Genomic DNA, 23,310 nt, shown 5'->3' with positions numbered 1-23,310 from the left:
TTGATGGATTTGTTTAATTACTTACACTGTAGTTTTATTGTTCTCAGAGAGTAATTCATGACCAAGTTCCATAAAACCTGAAAAAAAGCAGTGCCTTAACTTTTCCAGGTGTCATTAATTTTGTTGCCATTGAGTTAAAGTGCTTCCTGGAGCCTCTTGCTTTATTTTTTTCAGTCCCATTTTGTTGATAAGGGTCACTTTCAGGCACATGCAATTAATCTTTGATTCATAAGTGTGGTTTGGAGCCTGACCTTGTGTGACAAGTAATGTGAGTGATAACTGCACGAGGAGTTCAGTTCTGTCTGAACCTCTGCTGGAACCAGAGATGTTTTCTATTTTGTATCTTCTCTGAAGCTCTGAACAACTTCCTAAAAAAGCTCCATGTCCATGAGCAGTGCAGAAATTTGACCCTCCCTGGCACTGGGCATATAAATCCTTGGCAACTTATCAGTAAACACTCCAGGGCAAAGTTCTGCTGGGTTTGTTGGCAGTGTGGTAGAGGAGGGAAAAGAAATTACTGAAAGGAAAAACTGGCCTTGATTTTAGTGAATATCTTTTTTAAACCCCATGGGTGTTATAACCCAGTAGAGTGCCCCAAGGTACTGGGGAACTGGAGTCATGTACCAGTGCTCTGTGTGCTGGATTTTGGGTGGAAAAGGTTTTTGTTTCCTCCTTTATAGCAGAATAGATTGGGCTGAGCCCTCAAGTGTTGGTTAGGTATGAGCTCAAAATATTTTTGAGCCTCATAGCCCAGAAGGATCATGAGTGGTCAGCAGGAGGACAAGAGGGCACAGACTCAAGCTCTGCCAGGGGAGGGTTAGGTTGGATATTAGGAAGAGATTTTTTTACAGAGAGAGTGCTCAGACATTGGAATGTGCTGCCCAGGGAGGTGGTGGATTCACCATCCCTGGAGGTTTTCAAGCTGAGACTGGATGTGGCACTTAGTGCCATGGTCTGGTAACCACAGTAGGGTTGGACTTGCTGATCTCGGAGGTCTTTTCCAACCCAGTTGGTTCTATGATTCTATAAAAATGCAGAACTAAGGCTAAGGGAGTGTGGCTTTGAAATGACTGAAAAAATAGAAGTTGGACTGTCTGGTCTCAATTCTCCATTTTTCTGTTGCTGTTTGTTTTTGATGGATCTGTTACTTGAATACAGATGTTTTCAAATACAACATTGACAGCTCAGTATCAAACAAACTTCCCAACTGCCATAGTTATAGGCTTAAAATACATCTCAGCTTATTTGGTGTTGCAGTTTGTGTTAAATGTGGAAAATGAGGGAACATCTGCAGTCTGTTGAGGAAAGGAAACACAGATATTTCTGAGCTCCATGTGCAGGAGTATAGGCTGGAAGGGAAACATCTCAGCTGTGAGAACTTACCTGTTGGCAAGAGTTCATTTTGTGAAAATTCTCTGCAGAGCTAAAAGGAGTTTGGTGCTGAATATCTTGTAGGAGCAGTGAACCTTCTGTTTGTTTCCTGCCTTAAAAATGAATGCAGTTGAATATAATCAACTCCATTAAATCAGGCCTGATTGTAATGTAGCAAGAAAACTATTTGTTTATGAAATTTTGGATGAAATTGCCATATAGTTGTCCATGTTTTTTATTTCTGATCTTTTAATAAAAAAATAGAAAAAAAAGACATGTCTGTATTGGAAATACTGACCTGACATTCCCTTTTTCTTTTGTCTTCTCAGTACTTTTCTGTATCTGAAGTTCCTGGTGGTGTGGGCACTAGTACTGTTGGCAGATTTTGTCCTGGAGTTCAGATTTGAGTACCTGTGGCCATTCTGGCTCTTCATCAGGAGTGTTTACGATTCCTTCAGATACCAGGGCTTGGTAAGTACTGCACAAATCACTGCCCCTTTGCAGGGAAATCAGCAAAGTCTCAGGGAATATTCCTTGTTATCCAACTAACCTACTGGCACTGATGAGCCTCTTCACAAGAGGAAGGATTTTCAAGGGACTGGGTGACCTGGGCTCAAGTCTTTTCTCTCTGACTGCACATTTTAGCTGTGGCAAGTGGAAGTGAAATACTTAGCTAGGAGGTTTTCACCTTAGGAAAATGTTGTTTAAATTCCTGAGTTGGGTTTGAATTAGTGAGAGATAATACAGATATATACACACACATATATAAAACCCTATATAACAGGGTTTTCTTCAAAATAAACCAGACATTTCTCCCTGTTTGGATATTTACTACTCTTCCAGACAGTAAGTGGCACTGCTGGTGGGTTGGGTGGGTGTATTTTTCCCAGAAGGAGAATATAGCTATGATTCTACTACGTATCAACAGTGGGAATTAAGGTCTCTGAACAAAATAATAAGGAATAAATGTGGCTGTCTGGAGTCTGGTTGAGAGAGTGGCTGGGCACAAATCCTCGAGTTAATGATTCTCTGATTCCACGTTGTGCTTGTTCTCTCTTAATTGCTTCATTTCTACTTTGATTGGCCAAACTGCTCCATTTCCTTGCCTTGATTATAAGCAACACTAATGTCTCAATGTTGAAATCATTGTGCCACCATTAATAAACTGGTTAAATTTACTAGAATAAACTCAAACACTCTTCTTTTCCCCCCACCCTTCCTCTCTTTTAGGCCTTTTCAGTATTTTTTGTTTGTGTAGCATTCACATCCAATATAATCTGTCTGCTCTTCATCCCAATCCAATGGCTGTTCTTTGCTGCCAGCACCTATGTTTGGGTACAGTATGTTTGGCACACAGGTAGGTCACTTCTCTTTTTTTTACCCCTTCCTAGTAAGCTTTTAGTAACACCCAGAAACCTCCTTTGGTTACCACATTTATCACAGTTGTGTTACAGATCAAAAAATGTTGGTTTGCTCTCATTCCTGAGTTGATTTGCACTTGATACCTATCTGGGGGCATCTTCAGTAATGAGTAACTGAAAAGGTGTAAAAAGGAATCCCAGAGCACTTAAAAAAATGCTTTCCTGACCTCAAACACTCCTGTAGGAACTCAGAAAATGCATGAAAAGTTTGTGAGATGGTGTCACCTTCTTCCTACTGCTCAATTAGTGTGTGTTCATTTGGGTATTAGAGTTGAGGTTTGTATTAGTCAAATCCTTGTGGCAGCTGGATTCAGTTTTTTTCAGGAATACAGCGACTGCCTTGACAGTTTGAGACATACAGGGAGAATTCTCCCCCTTTTCTGCCCTTTGAGGTTTTAGTAAACCCTTGGGTTTGGACAAAGAAATTGAACTGGGGGAGGTGGTTTAGTTTCCATGAGCACTGATACATGGATTGCATAGAGATTTTCCCCTCAATCAGAACACTTTAGCAATAAAACTTAATTCTGTATTTTAGAGGTAAGTTTTCACTCCCCAAATTCTTGAGATTTGGGGCTTTTTTAATCTTTGGTGTTAGATTTGCTGTCGGATGCCAAGGGTGTGCAGGGTAGGGTGGATCATTTCTCTGTGTACTGGTGAACACACTCATCTTCCTGACAAATTAGTCATTGCTAATAATGGCAGTGTGGGAGCTAATGGAAGATGCTGTGAACCAGTTGCTGCCCAATTTAACATACGTACAGAATCTGGAGTTATTTTTAGAGTTGTATTAATATGTGAAGTCGTTATCTGAAGTTGTTCTCAAGGTTGATGCTTAGAAACCCTGAAGGAAAATCCTGATGGGCCAGTTTGAACTGCAGCTCTTGAGCTTGTTTAGTATTTTCATTCATGGCAATTTTGAGAATTATTCTTCTTAAATACTCATTGAAATCAATGGGAACTTCCTCTTTATTTTTCCTGGGGTTTTTTTTTTGACATTATGACTTTTTAAAGTGGAATCTTTAGGTCCCTTCCAACCCAAACCATGCTTTGATTCTATGTGTACCTGACTGAAGTGCTGAGTCCCTTTTAAGCTGACAATTTCTCCCAGAGGTTTCTCAATTCAAGGGAGACCAAAGTAGAGACCACAGTAAATAATATCAGAGCCTCAAACTGATGCTCTGTTTAGTGTCAAAGTGGAGACTCATTTCCAAACCAACACATACAGTAATCAAGAACTTGGTTGATTTACAAGAACATGGAGTGACAGGACAAGGGGAAATGCTTCAAACTCAATTAGAGTAGGTTTAGATTGGATATTGGGAAGAAATTCCTCCCTGTGAGGTGCTGAGGCTCTGGCACAGGTTGCCCAGAGAAGCTGTGGCTGCTCCATCCCTGGGAGTGTTCCAGGCCAGGTTGGATGGGGCATCAGTAGTGTCCTAAATGTTCCCTGATGGAGTTTCGAGTTGCAGACTGGTGTCTGCATGACTGTATATGGAGTAACCAGCACTGGGCTTACTCACTGTTTTCTCAGCTGATTTGCTCACTGCTGCTACTAAGATATACCTAACTTGGAGAGAAAAAGTAGTCCAAGCTCACCACTTCTGACTCAAAGATCATAAGCTCTAACATTACCTCATCCTGTGCAGTTTCTTCCACTCGTGTTCCTTGTGCCAAGCTAGTTCATTAGCTGTGCATCTGTTATTTTTCACTGATGCCTTCGAAAAGTAATAAAACAAGATAAGGAGACTGAAGTTTACAGCTGGTTTAAAATAAAGATGGCCTAGATACTTTATTATGAACAAAATCTAACTTAAATTTCCCTATACATCTGTCTGAAAATTTCTCTTGACTTTTGGAATGTTTTAATAACAACTTCATAATATTTGCTGCTTAGAATATGTTCCTAAGGTGTTTCTCTCTTTCTCTTGTCCCCACAGAGAGGGGTGTGTGCCTACCAACAGTATCACTGTGGATACTTTTTGTTTATATTGAAGCAGCCATTAGGTTTAAAGATTTAAAAAACTTCCACGTAGACCTTTGTCGTCCATTTGCAGCACATTGGTAAGTGCTTCTTTTTTTTTTTTTCCTCTCCTGATTAACCTTTATCTCACCAGGGAAATTAATATTCAGGGCTTTTTATTTTGGCTCAGGGTTTGGCTGTTCAGTTTTCCCCTCACACATCTGTCATGGAATGTTCCACGAGAATTTATGTAAACATGAATCAAGTGCAACCTCTGTGTGGATACAAAGCTGTAGGGAATTTGTAGCGTGGATGTTCCAAGCATTTCTTGAAGGTTCTTGTCATCAGTGTACAAATCTTGTATTCACACAGTGAATAGATGGAGAAATAACCAAAAAAAAAATGGTTTTCCCTGATAATTTATGAAGTTATAATGGAAATCTTCTATTTTTCTGTGGCAAGGCACTCTTCTTTTTCCCCAAGAAGGGCTCTCAGGAGTGTCTGATTTAATAACTCACCAGAAGCAGTGAATAAGCTTCAGGTGGAAAATCATGATTAAAATTGAAAAACAAACACTACTTATTTCACCTCCTCTTTGGGAATGAGGAGAGTGACTACTGTGCTCAGCTCTGGGCCCCTCAGCTCAGGAGGGACATTGAGGTGCTGGAGCAGGTCCAGAGAAGAGCAACGAGGCTGGGGAAGGGACTGGAGCACAAGTGCCATGAGCAGAGGCTGAGGGAGTTGGGGGTGTTCAGCCTGGAGAAGAGGAGGCTCAGGGGAGACCTTAGCACCCTCTGCAACTCCCTGACAGGAGGTTGGAGTCAGGTGGGGGTTGGTCTCTTCTCCCAGGACAAGAGGGCACAGACTCAAGCTCTGCCAGGGCAGGTTTTAGGTTGGATATTAGGAAGAGATTTTTTCCAGAGAGAGTGCTCAGGCATTGGAATGTGCTGCCCAGGGAGGTGGTGGATTCACCATCCCTGGAGGTTTTCCAGCTGAGACTGGATGTGGCACTTAGTGCCATGGGCTAGTGACCATGGTAGGGTTGGACTCGATCTTGGCGGTCTTTTCCAACCTATGATTCTATGACTTCAGGCAAAGGCCTTAACTGTAGAGTATCTCTATCTAGAAGAAACACATTTTTTTTCCACAAGTTTTTGCTTTAGTGTTCATTGATCTACATTTAAAACGTGTCCTATTTTTTCTGGAATCATTTGGTCCAGCTCCCTATGATACAGTCTCCAACAAATTAGACATCTGTCATTTTAATTTATATTGTCTACATAGTGCAATAAATCCCTTAAACACCAATTAAAGTCTCTAATGGGTTACGAAAGCACTTTAGGAGCTGTGAAAAAAGGTCTTTCTGCTGCTGAATTGGATGCAAACATTTGGGGTTGTCGGCAGAGTTTGGGAGCTGCAGCCACAGCTGGTTTTACACAGCACTACAAAAGAGCCATTGGCAGAGACCTTGTCAGATGCACATGCAAATGATTCTGGCAGGAATACAGTTTGCACTGAGCGAAGAATGAGAAGATTTGAATGGTTAAGAGTCATCTGAGTTTTCCCCTGATCTAGGACACCTTCAGTGCTTAAAATGCAACTCTGACAGTGCTTTGTTAAAATTCCTGTCGGGGATGTATTTATTTTTGTGCAAGGCTGTTTGCTCACTTGTGTTAATAAACACTCCTTGTGATTTGTTAGCATTCTGGGCTGGTGCAGTTGTCACAAGCTAATAAAAAGACTTTAAATTCTCTGTGATGAAGCTGATATGCAAAAAACTGATTGCAAAGTTCTGTTACACTCCTGTCATCCTCATCAACAAATGGAACAGCTGAGTCTGGCTGGAAGTGAAATTCTTCATGACTTATCTGTCAGGGAGATAAGGAGAAGAACTAAGTTTAGAGATTAGATGTCTTTTGCTTACAGCTTCAAGGTCAGTCTCTCAATGAGGAACCTCCAAAGGCCATTGCTTGCCCACAAAAGATGTTTTGGTTGTGGCCTCCTCTCCAGAATCTAGTGATTATTGAGGTTTTGCCTCCGTGGTCACCTCTGGCTGTGCCAGGTGTGGTGATGGCACTTGGGCTCCAAGGGCTGATGGTTATTGAGGCTTTGCCTCCATGGTCACCTCTGGCTGTGCCAAGTGTGGGTGGTCACAGCCTCAGTCCCCCCAGGAATGTTGTAGCCCCAAAGTTGTATGTTCCAGCAGCTTCTCCAGCTCCTGTTTCTCAGCCTGGGCAGCAGTGAGAAGGTGTTTTGGGGCCTGTGGTAGAGGAGGGATTTTGGAGAACCATTGTTTTGTCTCAGCTTTAAAGAGTGGTGGAAGAAGGACCTGTTCTTAATTTCTGAGTGTGGAAGGGGCTGAGAATCAGTTTTTTCTTTCACTGTTGTGGGTGAATGTTGTTATTGCATCTCCCAGTTTGTTGTCTTGCACATTACATGGCCCTTTAGGAATAAAACTTGGGAGTTTCTGCTGTGTTTGGCTGTTCTTTCCTTAAAAGATGTGTAATTCCCAGTCTGGTGCTGGTCTCAAGGCTGTCCCTGCTATGCCTAGTGCAATTGCATTGTAATCCTTTAATCTATGCTACAGTTAATTGCTGTCTGTAATGAACTGTAATTTTATCTCAATAAAGAGGTTCCTCCATATCTGAACTGCAGCTCTGTGGCAGTACAGCACAAACCATTTTATGTATCATTTTCTGTGAAAAGTTGTGATCCAGATATAGTCACAGCTCCACAATTAATTCATGTGCTTTTGGGGTTAGAGTAATAATGCTGCTTTTTTTTTTTTTTCCCCCCTTAGCATTGGCTACCCTGTTGTGACTTTGGGCTTTGGCTTTAAAAGTTACGTCAGCTACAAAATGCGTTTAAGAAAGCAGAAAGAAGTGCAGAAGGAGAATGAGTTCTACATGCAGCTCCTGCAGCAAGCACTGCCCCCAGAGCAGCAGATGCTGCAAAGGCAAGAGAGGGAGGCAGAGGAAGGCAAGTTCCACTTATTACTTACTGTGTTTTCTATTTTCTGCTATTTAAAGCAAAAACAAACAGCAAACCTGCGAAGGAAGAGCTTCTCTAGCCCGTGTTGTTTTGATGAGAGTGCAGTGAACTTGCAAACAGAGGAGCCAGAAATAATTTTGGCAGTGGTTAATATGACAGGAGTAGGGAATTATGTCCTCTCTGCTTAGCTCTTTATTAGCAACTGCATCAATCTAGTCAATGTTCTATGAAGCACTAGTGTTTATTATTAAATCCCTTGGTTACTGTTTCCTGCCTGTAATGAGGCAAAAAGTCTTAAAATATCACATGACTTCAGATTTTCTTTTCTAGATAGGCCCCAATAACAATTGTTCTCTGCAGAAATGATTGATGTGCCCATAATGATTTTTCTTTCTGTGTCACGGTATTGATTGATTTAATGAACTAAGTATTTATGGGGTTTGTTTTTTTTCACTTTGGTATTGCAGCAGCCAAAGGATTATCCGACATGGATTCCTCAATACTCCTGCAGCACAATGGAGGCATTCCAGCCAATAAAAAATTATCTGCAACGTTGCCAGAGCTAGAATATAGAGAAAAAGGGAAAGAAAAGGACAAGGATGCGAAGAAACACAACCTTGGGATAAATAACAATATTTTGCAACCTGTAGACTCTAAAATACAAGAAATTGAATATATGGAAAACCATATCAATAGTAAAAGATTAAATAATGATCTTGTAGGAAGTACAGAAAACCTCTTAAAAGAGGACTCATGCACTGCCTCATCCAAAAATTACAAAAATGTCAGTGGAGTTGTGAACTCCTCCCCACGCAGTCACAGTGCAACCAACGGGAGCATCCCCTCCTCATCCTCCAAAAATGAGAAAAAACAGAAATGTGCCAGCAAGAGCCCGAGCACACACAAGGACTTAATGGAAAACTGTATTCCTAATAACCAGCTAAGCAAACCAGATGCACTGGTAAGGTAAGTTTGATCTGAGCGTTGTGTAACAGCTCTTTTATCCTCCCTTGGTCTCAGCACGGCACATTCCTTGTGTTCTGTCTTAGGAAAATGTGACTTGTGATCACATCAAGAAGACAGAGTTGTCTAGTGATGGAGTAAGATCCTTGGAAGCTGAGCCTTTTGGGTTCTGCTCCTGATTTTTGTTTGATACACAGCCTTGAGCAAATTGTTGCCTTCCTACCTCGGAGTCTGATGCTTCCCTACCTCACAGGGGTGTTGTGAGGCTCCAAACAGCTCTGACAGTCCTTTGATAGAAGGCAGGAGAGATGTGAAAAATCAGTGCATCTGTTCCTGGCAGCTCTTCCATGCAGTGACCTTTACATCCCCAGGGAATTCAGTGGGGTTGGATGGGGCCTGAACAGGTGTTTTGTCTTAGGTTTTTGGTTTGGTTTTCCTTTGAAATGTTTGGCTTTTGTGTGAATCCTCCTCCATTCAGCAGTGCAATGAGTCAGTCGTGGTGTAACTCCTTACAGACTCTTGCTCATGTACCTGCTGCATTATTGGTGTATGTACAGGTCACAGGGATTTTATTTAGCTGCATGAACATGGAGAAAGTCACATCTTCACATTTGCAGTTATGAGGTGCAGCTCAGCACATCAGTCCTGACACGTGGAGTGTTGTCAAATGTTACCAGAACAACTTGTGAGAAAGATGTAGTATGTCTGTTCACAGTGGGGATGGAGACATGTCTAGAACAAAACTGTTGCTCCATTATGCACTTTCCTGGCTTATGTGTCTCTTACTCCTTTTCTCATGTGCTGAACACTCTTTGGCCAACAGATCCTTAGGGGCCAACTTAATTGGCAGATCAGGTTTGTTTTCCCTGCAGGTACCTTTTGATAATTGGACTTTTGACTCTGCTCAGTCTCTGAGGATTTGTGCTATGGGAATACAATTACTTCAATGAAAATATTATTTTCTCCTTTGATAATCACTCTGCCACTGATTGACATACCCACTGCCAATTACATATCCAGACTAATTGATACCTAATGTCTGTAGAGAAGTTGTATGAAGCAAATAAGAAACCAGCTAATCAATCTAATCTGTGAATCAAATTCAGCCAAGATTAATGGGATGCAGATGGCTCTGCTTTCACATACAGGACTGTTGGGTTTGTCTGTTGCCTCTTTCATCTGAGCACCTTCTACTCTTTATATGGCTTGTTTGCTCACAGAAGAAAACAGGTCAGTGCAGCTTTGCTGCAGTTCAAAATATCATTCCAAAGCCCTGAGAAAAGAGAAGGGAAGTGATGTAAAGAATGAGCTGCCAGACTAAGAATTTCATCCCATGTAGCTAGGAAAAGGAAGGAGATTTAAACCTCTTCTGTTGTAGGCTTTAAATTGCACATGGAAATTTTTCTGTGCTGTGATGTGAGCTTAGACCAGATGGTCACTACTTGTCCAGAGTGAGTTTTCTAACACAGAAGTGACTATGCAACAAACTAGATCATATTCTTAGAGAATTCCTCTAGCTCCCTGGGTAAGGACAGAGTACACAGTTACTATACTCTGGCAGTGCCTTTGTGCAGCGTAGCCTTGCTCTGCCCTGAAAGTGAATTAAACAACTTCAGTCTTTTGTTTGTCAAGTGTTTCTGTGCTGCGTGGGTGTGATGTGGCTGTTGTGCTACAAATCTTTGTAGCTCATTGTGCGCTGCCTTCCCTGAGCAGCAGAGCCAGGAGCTGAGAACAGCAGCAGCCTCTGTTGCTGCTTACAAACAGGGATGACTGAAATAATTCATGAAATCTTGTTTCTATCCAGATTGGGTATGTAACTCCTACACCAATGGAAGCATAAACTTACCTGACAAATTGGATGGGATGGAATGCACTTAAATTTAAAAATTCATGTTGGGTTGTTGTTGTGGATTTTTTTTTTGCCTTGTCAGTTATCCTATCCCTGGAGTGTAAGGCACTTGTTTATCATCTTTTCCACTTCCAGTAGTATTACTCATTCCTGTTATTAAACTTTTAGTCTGCATCAATGCTGTACCCTGAAAAGGGCTGGGTGAAGTCCTGCATTTCTGTCTTGACTTTCAGATCAGATCTGCTCAGCTTCCAAATAAAGATGCTTTTTATAACTTCATGGCCAGCAGACTCGCAGCAGGATGTCAGGACCAAGCTGCTTTCCTTTTGTGTTCACAAATGACTTCCCTGACTAACCAGTATTCAATGTAAACTATGCCTCATGGCTGCTGGAAAGATTGGAGACAGGAAAGATTGGAGTTTTGGGGAGCAAGATGGGCTTGCAGCCTTGTTAACTTTTAGATACTCCGTGTGACATTTATCTCTGACAGGCTCTGCTAATTAAGTTTTATGTATATACAGCGTTGCTCTGATTGGAAGCTAAGTTTTTTTTTGTTTTGTCTGGTAGGAGCTAAGTGCCTGTATGTTTGGTTTTCTGGAGAGGAACTTACTGATCCCTCATCCCTGGGTATTTCAGTGACTATTATGTTGTGTTATTGTCATCTTGATAGCTGGAGCTGAGGGATTCAAGGGGCTCTGTCCCTGCTGATCAGCCTTCAAAGTAATCTCTTGGGTTTTCCTGTTCCTACAGTTGAAATGAATATCTCCTCCTGAGGGTTGCTGAGATCTGCTGTTTGTTTGTCAAGCACTTCATAATTGAATATCTGTGATCTGAGCTGCTTAAATCCCAAGCTGTGGTAATTGGGCCAGTGGAGGGATCCAGTGGAGGGATCAGCCTGGTCTCCTCCTGCACTCACTTGTTTGACAGTAGCTGCAGAGCAAGTCGACTTCTTTTTACTGTTTCCCTGTAATTTCTGAGGTGAAACAGGTTTTGTTCATGGCTCAGGGGCTCAAGGTATGGAACAAGTCCAAGCTGTAATTGCTGCAGTATTTATATTTTGCCTGTTGCATATTAACACAGCAAAAACCATGACCTGCCTCTGCTTTTTTGCACCCTTAAAACCTCCAAAAAACAAAACCTCCAAAAAACCCTACACCAAAACACACACACACACACACAAAACCTGGCAGTGCAGCTTGGCCAGGCTATCTGTACCCATAGAGGTCTTGCCTTTGGCACGTGAGGTGATGAAACAAGCTGTCTTGTGTACTAATTATTCGCAGAGATAACGATGACATCTTCTGGCAATTGGACTAAGAAAAATAATTGTGCACCAAGAGCTCATCTACCACATCTTATTTTGCTTTCCTAAAATGTTGTTACCTGCAGAGAGACACTTGAAGGTTTTAATGTAAATTTATGGCCATTTGATGCTAATTATTGTACATTTTCATGGCATCTTTGATGGCCAAAGAGTGAATTCTGCTTCTTCCTCATCCCCCCTGCCTGCAATGGCATTAATGTACCAGAAGGCTCTCTGCTGTCAGCTGCAGTGGGGGTGATGGTCAGGGTTTCCTGCAGTAGGAAAGGAATGAAGGCAAGTACAGAAGAGAAAAGCAAAATTAAATGGGAATGTAAATGAGAAATCTGGGAGACAATCCTTCTTGCAGCCCATTTTCAAGCCACTGTCAACAGAGTGCTTGGACTGTTCCTAAACAGAATAACCTTTTGAAATGCCAGCTGCTTAGATCAATGCTGTGCAGGAGGAAAAAATAAGTATCTTGGCTTTCTCTCTGTGGATTACTGTCTTTTTTGGTAATGAAAAATGCTCTGAGGAGCTGCTAGTAACAGCGTATTAGTTACAGCAGGAGAACCTCAATGCTGCAGGATCACATTGGCTACTTCAAAGCAGTAGGTTCACTGCAGGGGATGCTTGTGCCAGCAGATTGGGCCAGCACAGAACAAAGGGGGAAGTGGAGCTTTTGAAAAGCATCTGAGTGCCTTCTGGGGCCTGTAAAATTTTAATTTTTCTAGCAATCGCATTTAATTCGTGTACCAGTGCCAGGTGATGATGGGATGGAGTGAACTGAATGAATCCACTGAGCAACAAGGGTGTGTTACTCACCAGACACCAATTCTTAGGAGCATTAAGCTGAATTGAGTTGTCTTTATGTTGCTCCATCAATCTTCCCTGTGAAGCATTTGGAAAAATACAGTCTCAGAGGTGATTCCTGATTGATTCTCTTCATCAGAAACATCAGGAATGCTCTGAGGTAGTGCTGAGGGAAGGAAATGGCTTAAATCTGCATTTAGAGTAATGACAAACCCCCAGAATTGACCTCGATTGTATAAACAGCACAACCTCATAATCTGCACCTAAAGCCTCATTTTACAAACAGTTTGTGTGTCAGAATGACTTGTAGTTCATGCAGCAGTGGAGAAAAGCATCTTCTAGAACTCAGGTTTTCTTTACCACCCCCCACCACCCTCCTCCTTTGTAAATAACTTTTCCAATAAGCCTGGAAATAAGAGACTTAAGCAGAAAATGAAATTGTAGTAAGAATAACTGTAATTTGAAAAATGCTGCTTTATTGGGTCATTTATCATTGTAACAGCAGCGCAGACTGTTCCAGAGGGGAGGAGGGAAAGCTCCACACAGTGGTCTGTGCTTGCAGCAGTGCAGCTTTCTTTGGTGGCTTTGTATTGCTTTACCTTGGTGATGTGATTTCATTTTGGAAAGGGGCAACAAAGGCTGTTTTTAATGTCCTTGGATGAGACGTGGCCTCTCTGCTGGTGGTGACCTCTTTGTAGACAGAAGAGCTTTGCCATGCTGTGCCACAGGATGAAATTTTTAGGCTGATGATGCTAGAGTGAACTTTATCAGGTGGATCAGAATGTGGTTACAGAGCAGAGAATGTGAGAAGTACGTGTGGTTTGAGAGGAAACTAACTCTGTGTCTTTTATTTTCCTTTAATGAAGTTGTATCATAGAGAATTTAAGGGTTAGAATGATCTATAAGATCATCTAGTCCCAACCCCCTGCCCTGGGCAGGGACACCTCCCACCAGAGCAGGATGCTCAAGGCTTTAGCCAACCTGGCCTTGAACACTGCCAGGGATGGGGCAACCACAGCCTCCCTGGGCAACCTGGGACAGTGTCTCTCCACCCTCACAGTAAAAACCTTTTTTTCTTACATCTAACCTAGACTTTCCCTTCTTCAGTTTGAACCCATTGCCCCTTGTCCTATCACTGCAGCTCCTAACAAAGAGTCTCTCTTTGTATCTAATTGTGGCAGGGCTGGGAGAGAAACTATCTAGGAAACATTTGGTTCTTGCATTATGATGGATTATTATCTTCCTCACTCATCTGAGGTAGTGAGGAGCTTTCACTTGCTCTATAATTTGCAGCAAACGTCTGCTCTGGTATTTAAAGCTGTAGCAAAACCTACAGCATGATGAAAAGGAGTCATTAAAACCTGGTAAAACCTTACTTTAAAACCTAATGCTAAACAAGGGCATCAATAGATCAATTTCCAATGGTTTTATCTGGCATGGGCTTGAAAGAGATAAGTTTTCTCTGTATTAATTATCTTCTCCTTTTGAGTTGGTGTCTCATGAATGTGCAGCATTCCTGATTCTCACAAGTGAAGGGGCTGGAGCACAAGTGGCATGAGGAGAGGCTGAGGGAGCTGGAGGTGTTCAGCCTGGAGAAGAGGAGGCTCAGGGGAAACCTTATCACCCTCTGCAACTCCCTGACAGGAGGTTGGAGTCAGGTGGGGGTTGGTCTCTTCTCCCAGGACAAGAGGGCACAGACTCAAGCTCTGCCAGGGGAGGGTTAGATTGAATAGGAAGAGACTTTTTAGGGAGAGGGTGATCAGGCATTGGAATGTGCTGCCCAGGGAGATGGTGGATTCACCATCCCTGGAGGTTTTCAAGGTGAGACTGGATGTGGCACTTAGTGCCATGGTCTAGTAACCACGGGAGGGTTGGACTTGATGATCTTGGAGGTCTTTTCCAACCTGGTTGATTCTCTGATTCTACGTTAAATGACACAGCTCTGGGTGGACACTGTTGGCTGTGTGGATTGTGGCCTCATCTCTTTCCTTCTGGTTTGTAAAGTTGGCATCCTGTCTGCTCCCAGGAGTTTGTGCAGGCTTCAGCTTCCTTTCCAGCCCAGTCTGGAGCCCCATGGGCACAGCAGGTACAGAGCCCTTGCTGGAAGTGGCAGGAAGGCCACCAACCAGATGGTCTCAGGAGTCTGAACTCATGTCAGTGCTCTGCTGCCAAAAACACAAATTCAGCTTGTGCAGTGCCAGCACCTCTGATTTATTCAGGCTTTATCTGATCAGTGCTGCTTTTCCTGGAATACTAAATACCCAAAATAATTCCTGGTATAGCTTATTTGAGCAAGTTTGGCATAGTGTGAGGTATAGGGAAAAGGCTATTTAGAGCTGTCTTGTTTTCAGTTATCACTTCATTGTAGGCATGTCTATTGAAATTATTTGTGGTGACTTGTCAATGTAAAGTGGGATTTATTGCATTCCTTGTCCTGCCAACTGTTTTGTCACCTATTTATGACAACCTGTGTCAAACCCAAGCAGCTGTTGGCACACCACAGTCTGTGCGTGGTTCCTCCAGCTTCTCCCTCTCCTTAATTACACTTTGCTCTTCCTAAAACACTGAGTTATGGGAAGATGAACTCTTCAACCATTGCCCAACAGCTGTCCAGTCCATCACTTCATACTCTGAGCACTGTGACAATAGTCACCTCATCACATCTGCTGATGGGTTTCCATTCTGGGTTGTGTGCTGTGGTTACATGCTCCAATGAATATTGGGTTAGGTTTGCGAATTCTTTTTTCCTCACACAACTCAGGACGAGGTGATGAAATGATTTGTGGATTTCCATTTGAAATGTCTATTTGCTTTGTGCTATTACTATTTGACTACTAAGTATAAGGTGATTTTTTTATTTCTCTCCTTTGAAGGGTACATTTGACCATGGTTTATGTTATACTAAAAAGGAATTCATCTTGCCAGGAGAGCAGTTCAAGTAGAGCTAGAAATGGAGCTTAGTGCAGGAGTAGCAATTGAGCAGTGTGTTACAGACCAGCCACACTCCTTTCCAGGCTGTTTCTTGCTGTTAATTTACCCAGCAAACCTCTTTGGTGCTGTTTCAGCCTATTACAGACATACTTTTATGAATTTCCATAACTTTGATGGTTCCACACTTAACCTCTTGATTCATTTGCCCAGGATGTTCTCATGCCTCATACAGCTCTGTCTCTCAGTAGCCTTTTAGGCTGAGATTTTCCTGCACTGAAGCCCAAAAGTGTTTCATTATGAAGGCAAAAAGCTATAACCATTCATCTGCACTACTGAGTGTCAATAAGGGCAGATTTTTTTGTCTTTTGTGACTGTTCTTCTCAAGTTTTAATGTTCAGCTGCCACTAATTCTGTGTGGAATCCTAGGAAATAAAACCTTCTTTATGAACATTTAAAACCTTCCAGATCAATAACTGACAGAGCAAATGAGGATGATGTGTGAATGAGTGAGGCATATTTGCTTTAAATAGGTAACACAGTTAAAAAACAGTTGATTATTCACCTGTGATGTGTTTTTTGTTCTAAGAATCATTGCCTTATTTTGAAATGAGAGTGAGCTAAGTGCTTCTCTTTTGAACTTGTGTCATCCAGAGGGAGCTTGAGAGACCAAGGCAAACTTGCTAAGACCCTGGCTAACATCAGTGAAATGCATTCGTGTATGTTGTAGAAAAACATTTCCCCAACAGAAAGTAACTAGCTATTGACTACCTTCCATAGTGTCACAGTGCTCAAAACACCCTGGGCCAAGTCCCAGACCATGAGCTGCAGTGTGAGCTCAGCCCAGAAACCAACCCAGGCCTGGGCTGCATCCACAGCAGTGTGGGCAGCACGTCGGAAGAGGTGATTCTCTTGTGAGACCTCACCTGGAATACTGCACACAGTTCTGGTGTCCTCAACATAAGAAGGACATGGAACTGTTGGAGCAAGTCCAGAGGAGGCCACAAAGTTGATCAGAGCACTGGAGCATCTCCCCTATGAGGACAGGCTGAGGGAGTTGGGGCTGTTCAGCCTGGAGAAGAGAAGGTTGTGTGGAGACCTCAGAGCAACTTTTCAATCTCTGAAGGGCCTACAAGGAGCTGGAGAGGGACTCTGTGTTAGGAACTGCAGTGACAGGACAAGGGGTAATGGGTTCAAACTGAAGGGGGGAAAGTCTAGTTTGGATGTGAGATGAAAGTTTTTGCTCTAAGGGTGGTGAGACACTGGCCCAGGTTGCCCAGGGAGGCTGTGGCTGCCCCAACCCTGGTGGTGTTCAAGGCCAGACTGGATGAGCCTTGAGCAACCTGATCTAGTGAGGAGGTGTCTCTGCCCAGGGCAGGGAGTTGGGACTGGATGATCTGTAAGGTCCCTTCCACCCCCTGAATTCTGTGATTTAACCAGATTTTGTTGAAAGTGCTGTAATTAATAGGATTGCATGAATCTCCACAAACTTTCTAATGCTGCAGTTTCAGTGTGTAGCAGATGGTCTCTGTTCAGGAGCAATTAAAGCTGAATTTACTGACTCCTGAACTATGGATAACTTAACACATAGTCGTTGTTCAACAGGCACATCATGTGCTGCAAAAAAATACCAACATGTTTAGGTGAGAACTCAACAGTATGGTCCATTGCTCTGCTACAGCTACTAAATGCAACTCACAGTGTGTGGAGAAAAGCAAAATTTGTTCCCGTGTGGATCTGTCTTTGGTTAGAACCTCAAGGGAAAATGTGATTCTCTGGGATTTGTTTTACAACTTCACAGTGTATGGAGGAAAACCAAGCTCCTGTGGGAGGTTATGAAGTGTGTGTGGCTACACAAAGAGCTGTATGTGTTTAGTTACATAAACCATGATTATTTAGCAGAGAGACACATAATTTCCGAGCGCTGACGGTTTGCACCATGAAGGTTTGGGGGTTGGAAAGTGGTGGGATGTTTTCTCTGCTTGGTCTTCTAGAACCTGCTGGAACCTTTGGGTCTCTGGGAAATGAGGTTGAACTTGTCTCTCAACGTTGTGTCCCTTAGGTTGGAACAAGACATCAAAAAGCTAAAGGCTGACCTGCAGGCGAGCAGGCAGATCGAGCAGGAGCTGCGCAGTCAGATCAGCTCTCTGACCAACACGGAGCGTGGAATTCGCTCCGAGATCGGACAGCTCCGGCAGGAGAATGAGCTGCTGCAGAACAAGTATGTGCCACACAGCTCTCTGAGTCACTTGCTACTCTGGGAAGGGGGAAATATTATGTGAAGTCAACAAAAATTGAGTTGCATGTCTATAAGTCCCCCAAGACTCACGGGGGAATGTTGACAGCGATTTGGTTTAAGGGAGTCAAACCCTCAGTGCAATCCCATTACCTCTTGTCTTCCAGATTGCACAATGCTGTACAGATGAAACAAAAAGACAAACAAATGATCAGCCAGTTGGAGAAGAAGCTAAAGGCAGAGCAGGAGGCAAGAACCTTTGTAGAAAAACAATTAATGGAAGAAAAGAAGAGAAAGAAGTTGGAAGAAGCAACTGCTGCGCGTGCTGTGGCATTTGCTGCTGCTACAAGGTACTGGTTCTTTGGGGAGGCATTTTCACCCTTCTCTACACAAAGGAGTAGTATGTAGTTGAGTTTTAGTTGTGTTAAGAGGTTTATTTGTGCTAAGGCAGAGGGAGGACTGGGCTGAGTGCCTACATAAACTACATTTATGGATGTAAAAAATGAACATACTCTGAATTCTCTGCATTAAATTATCTGAAGTATCTGTGAATTACCTCAGTTGTGCTGACAGATGTTGTACCCTGCATGGGTCAGTCTGCTTTGAAAAAAGGAGCATCACCTTTCCCCTGTGAATCAAGAATTTCTGCAGTGACATTGGCCAAAATCCTGTCTTGATCCCAAATCTGGGGAGTTTTGTGCTGTTACCAATAGCTACCAGTGCTCTGCACAGTGGGTTTCAGTAGTCACACAGGTGTGTGGACTGGAGCACAGCACAAGTGTGGATAACTTTAATCTGCAATGCTCCAAATATCTAAAAAGAATTATTTCTGCTTTTCTTCATATATTTCATAAATATTCCGAATTTCCTAATGTTTGAGGTATAACTTTGTGCATTGTTGCCATGAGGGAAAAGAACAAAGTTGACTTCTTCTTTTCATCCTTCAATTTTTTAGATTAGTTTTCATGTTATAAACAGTTGAGGGATGACAGCTTCATTCTTATTTCATCTCCTTCTCTTTTCATGTGTGTTCTGCAGAGGAGAATGTACCGAAACTTTACGGAATCGCATCCGAGAGCTGGAGACAGAGTGCAAGAAGCTAACAATTGACATAAAGCTGAAAGAGGATCAGATACGAGAGCTAGAAATGAAAGTTCAGGTAATGAGAAAGCTCCAGGGGCTTAGATCAGCATCACAAGGAGAGCTTTCAGCCCTCCCAAATCCTTGGATCTGCATAAGAGGCAATCAGCACCTTCAAGAGTTGTGCTCTTCACATGTCTGTCGTGCATGTCTTGCACCTGAGCCTGGGTATGGGGAAGGTTAACAGTCTCAGCTCCACACCATTCAGGTGTTTGAATTAGAATTTCTCTCCACAAACCCAGTAGATTCTTCCCCTGGACCTGGCACTGAGGTCTCACCTTGAATCCTGTACTCAGTTCTGGGCCCCTCAGTTCAGGAGGGACATTGAGGGGCTGGAGCAGGTCCAGAGGAGAGCAACGAGGCTGGTGAAGGGACTGGAGCACAAGTGCCATGAGCAGAGGCTGAGGGACCTGGGGGTGTTCAGCCTGGAGAAGAGGAGGCTCAGGGGAGACCTTAGCACCCTCTGCAACTCCCTGACAGGAGGTTGGAGTCAGGTGGGGGTTGGTCTCTTCTCCCAGGACAAGAGGGCACAGACTCAAGCTCTGCCAGGGGAGGGGTAGGTTGGATATTAAGAAGAGCTTTTTTACAGAGAGAGTGCTCAGGCATTGGAATGTGCTGCCCAGGGAGGTGGTGGATTCACCATCCCTGGAGGTTTTCAAGCTGAGACTGGATGTGGCACTTAGTGCCATGGTCTGGTAACCACAGTAGGGTTGGACTTGATGATCTTGGAGCTCTTTTCCAGCCTGGTTGATTCTATGATTTCTATGAATGGTCTGTGTGGTCTGAGAACATAATCCCCTCAACATTTCTCACCTAATGCAAGGAGCTTGCTGCCAGTCTCTCAATATCAGTTTCCCTGTGAGCCATAAATATTGCTTAGTGCAGTCTGAAGCACTGGCCAGGCTTTATTTTTTGGTGGAAGGGTTGGAAGATTGGCAGACACGTAGCAGACACGTTGTCTGGCATGTTACAGCTTAAGAGCTCCAATGTGTGAGTTGCAGTTGACCTTATTCCTTTGAAATGTCTGTTCCTGAAGATGTACTTGGACTGTCAACTGACAATTTGCATGAATATGTATTTATAATGTCTCTTCAAAATCCACCTGGTGTTATTATGGGTTTGTTTCCAAATAACATATGCAGCTTTGTTCCTGGGTTTACCAAACCCTTGAAAACAAGGGTGGATTATCTGTGGAGAGGATGAACATTCCTTTCAAGTAATTAAAACCAGCTATAATCAAGCTTTTTAATTTTATTAGCATCTCCAAACTTGTACGAGAAGCTTTTTGTTACAGGCATTAGTATTTCCCCAGGGTGTTATTGTTTCTTCATGTAGAAGTGTAGAAATTTTTGGGGTATAGTATGGGTTTTTTTCCCAATCACAGGTTGCCTGTCCTTTGTGTGCAGGATACTTGCTCCCTTTTTTTTCTCTTTCCTTAATTTCTGAGCTTGCAGCACAGTTAGGTTCAATGTGAGAAGGATTCTGAGGAAAAGAAATCCTTCTCATCAGCCAATTCAAATAGATTCAAATGCTTATTTAGTGGCATTTTCAACTGTGTAGCCAGAGATCAGTTCCCATGAAAGGGTTGGAACACAAGTGCCATGAGGAGAGGCTGAGGGAACTGTGAGGACTCAGCCTGGAGAAAAGGAGGCTCAGGAGGAACCTTCAAGCTCTCTACAACTCCCTGACAGGAGGTTGGAGACAGGTGGGAATTGGGCTCTGCTCACAGGGAACAAGTGACAGGATAAGGGAAAACAGCCTCAGGTTGTGCCTGGAGAGGTTTAGGTTGGATATTAGGGAAATTTCTCCACTGGATGGGCTGTCAGCCCTGGCACAGGTTGCCCAGGACAGTGTGGAGTCACCATCCCTGGAAGTGTTGAAGAAACATGTGGATGTGGCACTTGGGGACACACCTTCATGATGAACCTGGTGGTGCTGCTGGGTTTGGCAGTTGGACTTGATGATCTTGGAGGTCTTTTCCAATCTTGATGCCAATGTGATTCCAGGCAGTTTGCCTGGGGAAGTGTCTCCACATCAGCTGGGAGTGCTGTGTGGCTGCTCAGCTGGCACTTGGCAGGGTTGAGGAGGATGTTTGGGTGGAGGGTCTTGCTGTGGATGATGGAGGGTTGAGCAGCAGAGCCAATGCTCCTTGCTCACCACACTCTAATTAGGCTTCATACATTATGGCTTTAATCACTTGTCTGATGGTCATGTGTAATTACTGGAGGTAATATTACAGTGTCCTTAATTAACCATCATTTTAATTTTACAGCATTAATACCAGGCCCAGTGGCATGCTGGGGGGGGGGAAGAGAAAAGACTTCTCAGCCTATCTCATGTGTAAAGTGGATGAGGATAACATTTGTCCTAATTATTCCTGCAGGAACTGCGGAAGTACAAGGAAAACGAGAAGGATACGGAGGTGTTAATGTCAGCACTTTCAGCCATGCAGGATAAAACACAGCACTTAGAGAACAGCCTGAGTGCAGAGACAAGGATCAAGCTGGATCTGTTCTCTGCATTAGGAGATGCAAAACGGCAGCTGGAGATTGCCCAAGGTAACAATGGAGAGGTTCACCCAACATGGAGCATGGAGAGAAACCATGGGAATGTCAGGGGTGGGATGTGGCTCCCACTCAGCATTTTGGCTCTCTGACAGCTTTGGGAGTCTAAGCCTAAGCCATGCAGCTGCCCTGACTCCCCCAAGCTATCAGACTGACCACCAGAAACACCCAGATGGGTGTTTGGTTAACTCATGGTTCTTTTCTACACTTTATAAACCATTCCACAAAGCTGAAAATCTTCCAGAGGGCTAAGAGAGCTCTTTAAGAGCTAAAAAAATAGCTAAATGTATTAATCTGCTGTCCTTGAATCTTAACAATAATATTTTAGGACTCCTGAGGTAAAAAAAACCTAAATTGGGACAACCCAACCTATCTCAAACCTCAGCCAGGTGAGAGGGGATGTGGGCACTGGTGTAGGAGCCACCAGAGGGAGCAGGAAACCAGCACAAACCCTGCCCAGTTCAGCCTTGGTGCAGCTGTGCAAACCACGGAGCAAAATTAAATCACCTTTGGATTTAGCACCAGTTTCATTTCCCTGCAGAAGTTTGTTTGATTGCAGGCAAATCTAATTAGAGGAAGAAATTGTTTTGTTTCGTTTCGTCAGTGTTTTTTCTTTCCCTTGTTTCCTAAATTGTTGTAGTGATGTGAGTGTGCACAGAGGAAGTTAGAGGAGTGGTGGGAATGGGGCAGTTCTAGAAACAAGTAGCATTTAATTTCATAAGGAAAAACTTGTGCTTTGGGGAGGAGCTTGGAAAATGGGGATGGAAAAGTGCAAAAAAACTGTTGAGCCATAGAAATCATCTCAGGGCCTGGTGGAGCTGTGAGTCCCAACAATGCACAGTTGTAATGGGAGTGTATGTTTAGTTAGGTGACACAGTAATTAGAGGTAATTAAGCACAGCTCCTCCCCACAAACCAGAAGCTATGCAGGTTGTGCTTGTACTGGTGTCAGGACAGAACTGAGTATCAACAGCTCAATCAGTGGAGGGGGAGAAGTTCTGCTGGTTCTAAGTGCTGGTAATGGGAGTGTATGTTTAGTTAGGTGACACAGTAATTAGAGGTAATTAAGCACAGCTCCTCCCCACAAACCAGAAGCTATGCAGGTTGTGCTTGTACTGGTGTCAGGACAGAACTGAGTATCAACAGCTCAATCAGTGGAGGGGGAAAAGTTCTACTGGTTCTAAGTGCTATTATTTGCTGTTTTCAGGGCAAATCATTCAGAAAGATCAGGAAATCAAGGACCTAAAACAGAAGATTGCAGAAGTTATGGCAGTAATGCCCAGCATAACATACACTGCAGCCACCAGCACTCTGAGTCCTGTTTCCCCACATTACTCTTCCAAATTTGTGGAGACCAGCCCTTCCGGACTCGATCCCAATGCCTCTGTTTATCAGCCCTTGAAGAAATGAATGCCAATTTTCTTTTTTGCCCAGTAATTTTGTCATGCTGAAGGCATCACCCAGGAGTGTCTCTTGCAGTCAAGATGAAATTGTATTGTGTGAGACTGTATTTGTTGTCATTTAAAACAGGATAAAAAGAACATCTGGATTGACTTAGAACTGCCCATCAGTTTTTCTTGTAAATTTTTAGAGAACCTCACAGAACTTTGCAATTTATTTTCCTTGGCCAACGCATTAAAAAAACAATTCTTGGTTTTCAAGTAGCCAATTTTGCCTTTTTATGTACTCTTGCATGGTTTCCTCTTGAAAAAAAAAAAAAAGAAAAAAACAAAAACCCACACAGAGCTTTGCTTGATGTTGAACCCTTTCTCAGA

The 23,310-nt window shown here is 43.1% G+C and overlaps 1 protein-coding gene across 1 annotated transcript; it reads left to right on the top strand.

The window, feature by feature from the left end:
- Positions 1-1,700: 1,700 nt before the first annotated feature.
- TMEM57 (transmembrane protein 57) lies at positions 1,701-23,067 on the top strand (the record flags this gene model as incomplete). The annotated part of the gene is made up of 10 exons (XM_009069695.1): positions 1,701-1,842; positions 2,602-2,728; positions 4,730-4,853; positions 7,553-7,731; positions 8,214-8,709; positions 17,659-17,817; positions 18,000-18,182; positions 18,871-18,991; positions 21,356-21,530; positions 22,743-23,067. Coding segments are annotated over 10 exons (1,909 nt in total), but the record flags the coding sequence as incomplete, so codon positions are not given.
- Between the last annotated feature and the right edge of the window lie 243 nt (positions 23,068-23,310).

The sequence above is a fragment of the Acanthisitta chloris genome, unplaced genomic scaffold, assembly GCF_000695815.1.
Source record: "Acanthisitta chloris isolate BGI_N310 unplaced genomic scaffold, ASM69581v1 scaffold15362, whole genome shotgun sequence".
Lineage (NCBI taxonomy): Eukaryota > Metazoa > Chordata > Aves > Passeriformes > Acanthisittidae > Acanthisitta > Acanthisitta chloris.
The sequence above is the reverse complement of the archived record's forward strand: the minus strand, read 5'-3'. Positions and strand labels throughout refer to the sequence as shown.